General features: G+C 41.8%; 1 protein-coding gene across 14 annotated transcripts; it reads right to left on the bottom strand.

The window, feature by feature from the left end:
* Positions 1-2,695: 2,695 nt before the first annotated feature.
* On the bottom strand, positions 2,696-9,562 carry LOC142290962 (uncharacterized). Of its 14 annotated transcripts, none has more exons than XM_075335103.1 (7): positions 8,821-9,550; positions 8,627-8,711; positions 7,396-8,362; positions 4,872-4,945; positions 4,188-4,243; positions 3,142-4,086; positions 2,696-2,877 (listed from the first exon to the last, which is right to left on the bottom strand). In XM_075335103.1, exons 3-4 carry the CDS (start codon positions 8,113-8,115, stop codon positions 4,931-4,933), a joined length of 735 nt encoding a protein of 244 aa, XP_075191218.1. In that variant the 5' UTR covers positions 8,116-8,362; positions 8,627-8,711; positions 8,821-9,550; the 3' UTR covers positions 2,696-2,877; positions 3,142-4,086; positions 4,188-4,243; positions 4,872-4,930. The 14 variants fall into 14 exon arrangements, with proteins under 14 accessions (XP_075191218.1, XP_075191215.1, XP_075191222.1 ...); XM_075335100.1 differs by lacking the exon at positions 2,696-2,877 and having other exon boundaries at positions 2,923-4,086; positions 8,821-9,406; positions 9,507-9,562; XM_075335107.1 differs by lacking the exon at positions 2,696-2,877 and having other exon boundaries at positions 2,923-3,226; positions 3,336-4,086.
* Positions 9,563-9,645: the final 83 nt, after the last annotated feature.

Below are 9,645 nucleotides of genomic sequence, written 5' to 3'. Positions count from 1 at the left end.
GGGGTTAAACGGCATGAGCAAATAATGATTCTGCTTGTGCCTAGCAGGCATACATCTCAGCTGTGAAAATCAGCTGAGATGTGCGACGATCGCGGCATGCTGCCGGCAGCAGACCGCGGGTAGTAACATTATGACCTCTAAGACGTAATATTACTGCCTGCGGTCGTTAAGAGGTTAAAGCGCACCAATCAGCAGAATTTTTATATATAACCTAAAGCCAGTGCTATACTGGCACTAAAATGCTGATCCTATACATACCTTTAGGTGTAAGCTAGGATGTATAGGTTTTGAAACACAAGGCAAGCAAGTAAATATGAAGCAAGTAAAGTTTGTAAAATTAGCAGCTTTTAGAATGACAGCAGCTGCTGATGAGATGACAGCTTGGGTGGGTATTCATAGTAATTCCCACCCCTACTTGTTGTTCCTCCCCTTTTATTTATGCTAATTCTATTATAGAATTGTTTTACTAACTGACTAGAAGGACCTGTGCTGATGTCATACCCATGTGACCAGATAGGGCGGGGCCTCAACCAACAGAAAAGTAATGTTGCTTCTTGGCATCAGCTATGTTGGCTGAGGCCCCACCCTTTCTGGTCACAAGGGTATGACATCAGCACAGGTCCTTCTAGTCAGTTAGTAAAACGATTATATAACAGAATTCACATAAATAAGAGGAGAAGGACAGAGAGGCAGGGGGGCGGGAATCACTATGTAAACCCATCCCAGAATTCACCTGATTGGCAGCTGCTATCTTTCAAAAAGCTGCTCATTTTACAAACTTTACTTGCTTGTGTTTCAAAACCTATACATCCTATCTGACAACTAAAGGTATGTATAGGATCAGTCTGATAGTGCCAGTACAGCACTGGTTCTAGGTTATATAGGAAAACCTGGTGATTTGTGTGCTTTAACCCCCTTAATGACTGCTGGCAGTAATATTATGTCCCTGCAGTCATAGTTTTAATCCCCACCTGCTGCTGGTGGGCTGCAGGCGGGGATCCATGCATATGTCAGCTGATTTTTACAGATTTGTCTACCCCTTACCTGTTAACCCCTTAAATGACGCTGTCAAGACATGACAGTGCCATTTTTACGGCAATCGCGGTAATCTCATACTCATAGGCCGCCACCAGAAGTCACATGACGTGATCACGTGGATCTGATGGTTGTCATAGTAGCACAGGGTTATGTGATAACTCCTGTCACTCACATGACTCAGGTCCTTTAACCAGCAGCCGAGTACTGCAGGTTACAAGAGATGAGCATTTCTCCCTATCTGAGCGGTGCTGCTCTGATTGGGAGAAATTAATGAGCAATCAAGCTGCTGATCCTTATAGTCCCCTAGGGGGACTAGTAAAATAACAAAAAAAGTTAAAAAAAGTTTTGAAAAATTAAAAAAAACAAAACCTAAAAGGTCACATCACCTTCACATTCGCCCCATTGAAAATTAAAGGGTTAAAAAAATTAAAAAAATATACACATATTTAGTATCACCGCATTCAGAAATGCCTGATCTATGAAAATATAAAATCAATTAATCTGATTGGTAAACAATGTTGTGGCAAAAAAATTCCAAACGCCAAAATCACGTTTTTTGGTCGCCACAAATTTTGTGCAAAATGCAATTACAGGCAATCAAAATGTAGCATCGGTGCAAAAATTATAGTTAAAAATGTCAGCCCGAGACACAAAAAATAAGCCATCACTGAGCCATAGATCCCGAAAAATTAGAATGCTACGGGTCGCCACTTTTTTAGACAAACTTCAGATTTTTTTTTAACTCCTTAGATAAAAATAAACCTATTCATGTTTGGTATCTACAAACTCACACTAACCTCAGGCATCACACCCTCATATCAGTTTTAGTGAACACCGTGAATAAAATTTCTCAAAGATAATATGGAATAATTTGGAATTTTTTTGCCATTTTCCAGTACACTATATGGTAAGACTTAAGGTTTCATTTAAAAGTACAGCTTGTCATGCAAAAAACGAGCTCCCACATGTCCATATTGACTGAAAAATAAAAAAGTTACAGCTCTCGGAAAAAGGAAAGAAAAAAAAACGGAAAGCGCAAAATCGGCCGGTCGTGAAGGGCTTAAGCTTTTCTATGTAAAATTGACTTGTACACATGTTCATTCTTTTGACCATCTTTTAACTGCTTCATGTTTCCAAAGAAGCCAAGAGATGTTAAAAGAAGTGAGCAGGCATTTTCTGCTCTGAAGATTCTGTACACTTATCAAGGCAAGTTAATGGAAAAGTTGAAAGGAAGCTCAGAAGGTGTGCAAATGTATTTTGGAGAATTTTTCAAGGAGTTTTGCTTGACAAAACTATGAGCTGTCTTTTCATTTCAGTACCATCTCTATGCTGATGACACCCAATTATGCACATCGTCTCCTGACATCACCCCTGCATTACTACAAAATACTAGTGATAAGCGGGCTTTACACGCTACGATACTGCTAGCAATTGCTAGCGATATCGTACCAAAAGCACCCGGCCCCGTCGTGCATGCGATTTCGTGTGATCGCTGCCGCAGCGAACATTATCGCTACAGCAGCGTCACACGCACTTACCTGGTCGGCGTTGTCGCTGTGACTGCCAAACAATCCCTCTCTCAAGGGGGACGGACGTTCGGCCTCACAGCGACGTCACCGTGACGTCACTAAGCGGCTGTAAGAGAATATGTCTGGCTCACTGTGTATAAACTAGGTGCCCAGAAAAAATAAGTCAATCAAATGGATAATAATTCTGGCACACTAAAAAACGAGCATGAAGAAATTTTGCTTGATTGTGGAATCAGTTTTATTAGTGCAAAAACAAGATCAATTCATCCGACGTTTCGACCGTTTTGGTCTTTATCAAGGATAGAATTATCTGCCAAAGAAAATCATAAGAAGTACATCATTACATGATATTACAAAAAAAATACAAAAAGATACAAACGAAGGTATGTAAAAAATGAAGAAAATTCTTTCACAATAAGCATCATACATTGACTGATGCCATGAACCAACAAAACATTTTGTATAACACATGATTCCTGGTAGTGTGTGATACAATCATTGCAACATATGTATAACCTGTTGGACTAAAAAGCGCATGAAGTAAGTGATAAGAGTACAGCAAGCATAAACCCACCTATATCGTAATGGGAGGATATGAATTCAATAGAGACTGGTCATCACCATTAGGTATGAGTGATCAGAAGGTTCCGATCCTATGTCTATAAGGAGAATAAATGATATGTGACACTCCACATGACTAGAACATATCAAAACGCACTCTTTTCCATATTTGACATACAATGAGTAGGTAGACAAGGCCGTATATACCTTTTGTGTTGGCCTGTGGTAACGAACAAAACAAAACTGGAGGCAATCTGTGATTATAGTTGTTTCTACATGGGGATTAAACATGGATAAGCATTACTCAGATGTATAGAATAGTGAGCATTCTAATCAAGGAGGTGGCATGCAGGAACCTGTAGCATATGTGTGGTAGGTATATTACCTGGAATAATACCAAATGATGGTAGTGGAAAATGAAATTCTCTCACTGAATGGTTCTCAGTTACCTCCAAGGTATGTATATGCTGGAAATAACATGTACAAAAAGGAGATACATACAAGGACATGTAACCTCTATGCGAAATACATTTATACGTGTCTATACCCCAAAGCGTTGGTGAAAGGCAACCGAAAATTAGAGCTGAAGACAGTATGGAGATGTGTCTAAAAAGAGACCAACATAGATGTAAACACCTCATGCATGTACATCAAAATAGCATGTCAGGGGAGACAATGTACAAGCAAGTATTGAAACTAGACATAATACCTGGAACACAGAGTAATGACTGATGGCAGCACATTAAGATTCCCTCACTGACTGGTTCTCAGTTACCTCCAAGACAAGCAAAAACTGAAGGTGGCATATGTAAAAAGAGAATCATACACAGGTAAGTAACACCAGTATAAGGTACATTCATTCAGGGATGTATTGAGCTAAAAGTACATACTACCTTTAAAGTAACCAAGGCGTGAGCCATAAAGAGCTGTTGTCATAAGCAGGGGGATACCTATGTCCCTGTGAGACCAAAATGAGAAAACCTTTTAGAAACCACTCAATCAGGAATCAAGTGCAATAAAAGGGAGAACCCATTGGTATAATACCAACAGAGAACATACCTGGTGAGATAAACAGGGCAAAGCAGGCAAACTATCAGGCAGTGGGGTGCAGGATTCTGGTGAGAAAAATGAAGGGCATATTCAGTGATGGCCCGACTTGGTTGAGGTGGTGTAAAGGAGGCTGACACATACCTTGTGGTGGTGGTATAGGGTATAGGCCCCTGGTTAAGTGCGACTGGCTGCGTCGCTGGGGCTTATTTATATGAAAAGGGGGGCGAGCGTCCACTACCCCACTTCCTGGTAGTGGAACGCAGTGTGCGTCCGTGGAACGCACGCGGCGCATGCGCAGTGCCGGCATCAGCACCGCGCATGCGCAGTGCCGGCATCAGCACCGCGCACGCGCAGACGGCGAGCGGCAGGACAGGGCGGTGGGCGGAGAGCAAGGGGCGTGTAATTGAGTATGTGTAGGATGGGAGTGAACTGACCCACGGACTGAGTGCCGCCCACACGTCGCGCTTAGTTCTTTGCACAACGTGTGAGGGGGCCCAGTACATAAGTCAGTGTGTGGAGCTTACAGACAGTGTCAGGAGTGTTAGATAGGCTGGCCTGTGGATCGCGCGCCGCCCGTGCGTCATGCCTGGCTATTTGCACAACGCACGAGCCGGGCACGGAGCACAGGTCAGGGATAGCAACAAATGAGGAAACAGGTTATGATTATATCAAAGTGCCTGGTGAAATTCTTACACAGGTGAGAATGGTGATTCTACTGAGGGAACCCGATGCCAGTGCCAATAGGTGAGGGGTCAGGTGGAGGGTGCCTATAAATAAAAGAGAAAAAGGGGTTAGAGACAAGGTTTATATATATAAATATATATATAGAAGTTATATCATGACCAAGTCCTTATACTGGTGTTTTACAGTCCTTGTTTTACAGTCCTTGTACAATCACCTTAGGAACAACCACAAAGAGAGACCGCCATGATTGAGACATTATAAGAATAGTATCATAAACACATATCATGTTCCCTATTAAGCCCCTTCGGTTCTAGAGTATTCAAGGTAAAAATCCAAAATGACTCCCTCTCCTTAAGGGTGCGTATACGGTTACCACCTCTTCTGGGAGGAGGGACATGTTCAAGTACCTGATACTTGAGCTGAGCGATGGTGTGGCCATATGTGATGAAGTGGTATGGGATGGGTAAAAGGACCTGTTTGCATCGTATAGTGGATTTATGTTTACTGATGCGGTCCCGGATATGCTGGGTTGTCTCTCCAACATACCCGAGACCGCAAGGGCATTTGATCAAGTAAACCACAAAGGAGGATTCACAAGTGAAAAATCCACGTATAGGGAAGATGCGGCCCGACAGAGGATGAGTAAAAGTATCCCCTTTGGTGAGGTTATTACACTGAACACAGTGATGACAGGGAAAATTTCCTTTCCTGGGGGTACCAAGAAAGGTTTGTTTCAATGAGGATTTATCGGAACCGATGTCGGCCCTGACAAAGTTATCCCGGAGGTTGCGGGGTCTCTTATTGCAAAATAAAGGGAATGAATCAAATTCCCTAACTTCAGGGTAGGATTTACCTAGGAGTGGCCAATGCCTACAAATGATGCCCCTGATTAGGGGAGAAAAAGGATGATATGTATTCACGCATGCGATGCGAGGAGCCATTTTATCCCTAATGGGTCTATGGGAAGATTTCTTGTCCGCAATCTCACCGGGGTATCCTCTTTGGAGGAACTTCTCACTCATCTCCCTGGCTCTGATACCTCGTTGTACTGGATCAGACACTATCCGCTCAACTCTTCTGTGCTGAGAGATGGGGAGTCCTTGTTTCGTGTGACGGGGATGGCAACTACTGTAATGTAACAGACTGTTGCGATCGGTTGGTTTAACGAACAAATCAGTGCTGAGGGAACCCTCTGATAATATGACCATAGTGTCCAGAAAATTAATTCTGTGGGTGTCATGATGAATTGTGAAGGAAAGGCCTTGCTTAAAGGAATTCATGTCAGTGTAGAAAAGCAATAGAGAGGAAAGGTCACCCCGCCAAATCATGAATATGTCATCTATATACCTTTTCCAACTCACAGAGTGTTGCAACCACAGGTTATGTTGGTAAACATAAGTCTCCTCGAAATGTTCCATGAAAATATTAGCATAAGGGGGTGCTAAATTCGAGCCCATGGCAGTACCCCGTTTCTGTAGATAGAATTGATCTTGGAAAAGAAAGAAATTATTCTCCAAGACCAGTTGGAGCAGATCCAGGCAGAATTTATTCTGTAAAGAAGAATGAGTACTGTGTATGGTGAGAAACCACTCAACCGCCTGTACACCGTCTTGATGCTGGATACTGGTGTAGAGGCTATTAACATCAAAGGAGACTAAGATACAGTTAGGTGGTAATGGTCCGATGGACTGCAAGTGTGATAGAAAGTCAGACGTGTCTCTCAGATATGACTTGATTCTGGGTACAAGGGGAGTAAGGATTTTCTCAACAGTAATGGCAAGTGGAGATAAAATAGACTCCGTTGAGGCCACAATTGGGCGTCCAGGGGGTTGATTCATGTTTTTATGAATTTTGGGTAATGTGTAAAAAACCGGTATTACTGGGTGAAGTTTGATAAGAAAATCAGCTAGACCTTGGTCAATGGTATTATTGATGAGATAAGCATCCACTACACCCTTAATGAGTCCCTGTATGCGGGAAGTGGGATCTCGCTGAATTGGTGAATAAGTGTCAGTGTCCCCAAGTTGACCCAGAATTTCATTAACATAATATTTCTTATCAAGTATCACGATGGCCCCTCCCTTGTCTGCCGGCTTGATGACAATTGTGGGATTATTCTTAAGATCCTGTATGGCACGACTCTCTTCAATGGTAAGGTTATGTTTAATTTTGAAATACCCATCATTAATTGATTTTAGTGTTTGGTCAATATCTCTGGAAACTAGAGTAACATACGTTTCTATCGGATGATAGGATTTGGGTGGACTGAAAGAGCTGGGAATCCTAAGATCCAGCTGTTTCAGTCGAAACATGTCATCAGAATCCGCTTGAGAAGTACCTGGGTCAGGATGTGTGTGTTCAACGGTGCTAAAATGGGCCTTCAACCGAAGGGACCTGAAAAATCTCCTCATTTCCTGATTCAACACAAATGGATCAAGAGATGGAGTAGGGCAGAATGAGAGACCTTTTTGTAATACCTGAGACTCAGTAACAGACAAATTGTAGGATGAAATATTGTACACTAGGTTAGTACCTGTGACCGTGTTTGTACACGGTATGTTGACGTGGATCCCACGGCCCCTCTTACTGCGCCTCGTTTTCCTCTTGGACCGGAACGTTGGGCTAAAAAATGGGGTTGTCGGGAGGAGTACTGGTCTGTATCGGACCCTGAAGATGATGAGTAACGATTGTGGAAGGCAGGTCGTCTCGGGGTATCCTCACAATACTGCCACCGATAGACCCGATTTTTGGAGTAATCCTCCTGATCTCTGAGAAACTTCTGTCTCTTCCGGTCTTGCAGGATCTTTCTGAATTCAGCTATGTTGTCCTTAGTTTTGGTGTGAATCCTGTCCCACTCCGTGCTGGGAACAGTATTTTGGAGTTGCTGTTCAATGCAGGTAATGTTCTTACCAAGATCTTCAATTTCTGCTTGTAAGAATTCAATGGTCAGAATTATAAGGTCCATAGAGCACTTATTGATGATGCTCTCGAATTTGGTACAAAAATTTGGTTTATCGGAAAAAAGAGTCGGTTTCAGTGACACCCGCAGTCCTCTGGGGATGCGCTGAACACGGTGGTATTCAGCCAACGTGGCCAGATGTAATTCGAGTGCGGTGTGCCTTCTCAGTTCCTTCTCATAGTCTCTGGAACGAACCTCTTCCGTGGGAACCGATAAAAAAGTGTTAGGTATAGAGACTTTAGACAATATGCTGCTGACTTCATCTGTGTTATAAGAGAAAGTATTGAAAGACATCTGTGGTATAGGTCAACACTGGAGCTCAGATAAAAATAGTCCGAAGTAAGAGAATATGTCTGGCTCACTGTGTATAAACTAGGTGCCCAGAAAAAATAAGTCAATCAAATGGATAATAATTCTGGCACACTAAAAAACGAGCATGAAGAAATTTTGCTTGATTGTGGAATCAGTTTTATTAGTGCAAAAACAAGATCAATTCATCCGACGTTTCGACCGTTTTGGTCTTTATCAAGGATAGAATTATCTGCCAAAGAAAATCATAAGAAGTACATCATTACATGATATTACAAAAAAAATACAAAAAGATACAAACGAAGGTATGTAAAAAATGAAGAAAATTCTTTCACAATAAGCATCATACATTGACTGATGCCATGAACCAACAAAACATTTTGTATAACACATGATTCCTGGTAGTGTGTGATACAATCATTGCAACATATGTATAACCTGTTGGACTAAAAAGCGCATGAAGTAAGTGATAAGAGTACAGCAAGCATAAACCCACCTATATCGTAATGGGAGGATATGAATTCAATAGAGACTAGTCATCACCATTAGGTATGAGTGATCAGAAGGTTCCGATCCTATGTCTATAAGGAGAATAAATGATATGTGACACTCCACATGACTAGAACATATCAAAACGCACTCTTTTCCATATTTGACATACAATGAGTAGGTAGACAAGGCCGTATATACCTTTTGTGTTGGCCTGTGGTAACGAACAAAACAAAACTGGAGGCAATCTGTGATTATAGTTGTTTCTACATGGGGATTAAACATGGATAAGCATTACTCAGATGTATAGAATAGTGAGCATTCTAATCAAGGAGGTGGCATGCAGGAACCTGTAGCATATGTGTGGTAGGTATATTACCTGGAATAATACCAAATGATGGTAGTGGAAAATGAAATTCTCTCACTGAATGGTTCTCAGTTACCTCCAAGGTATGTATATGCTGGAAATAACATGTACAAAAAGGAGATACATACAAGGACATGTAACCTCTATGCGAAATACATTTATACGTGTCTATACCCCAAAGCGTTGGTGAAAGGCAACCGAAAATTAGAGCTGAAGACAGTATGGAGATGTGTCTAAAAAGAGACCAACATAGATGTAAACACCTCATGCATGTACATCAAAATAGCATGTCAGGGGAGACAATGTACAAGCAAGTATTGAAACTAGACATAATACCTGGAACACAGAGTAATGACTGATGGCAGCACATTAAGATTCCCTCACTGACTGGTTCTCAGTTACCTCCAAGACAAGCAAAAACTGAAGGTGGCATATGTAAAAAGAGAATCATACACAGGTAAGTAACACCAGTATAAGGTACATTCATTCAGGGATGTATTGAGCTAAAAGTACATACTACCTTTAAAGTAACCAAGGCGTGAGCCATAAAGAGCTGTTGTCATAAGCAGGGGGATATCTATGTCCCTGTGAGACCAAAATGAGAAAACCTTTTAGAAACCACTATGCCCTTCATTTTTCTCACCAGAATCCTGCACCCC

Source organism: Anomaloglossus baeobatrachus, chromosome 2 (genome assembly GCF_048569485.1).
Source record: "Anomaloglossus baeobatrachus isolate aAnoBae1 chromosome 2, aAnoBae1.hap1, whole genome shotgun sequence".
Lineage (NCBI taxonomy): Eukaryota > Metazoa > Chordata > Amphibia > Anura > Aromobatidae > Anomaloglossus > Anomaloglossus baeobatrachus.
Note: the sequence above shows the minus strand (reverse complement) of the source record. Positions and strands in the feature narration are given on the sequence as shown.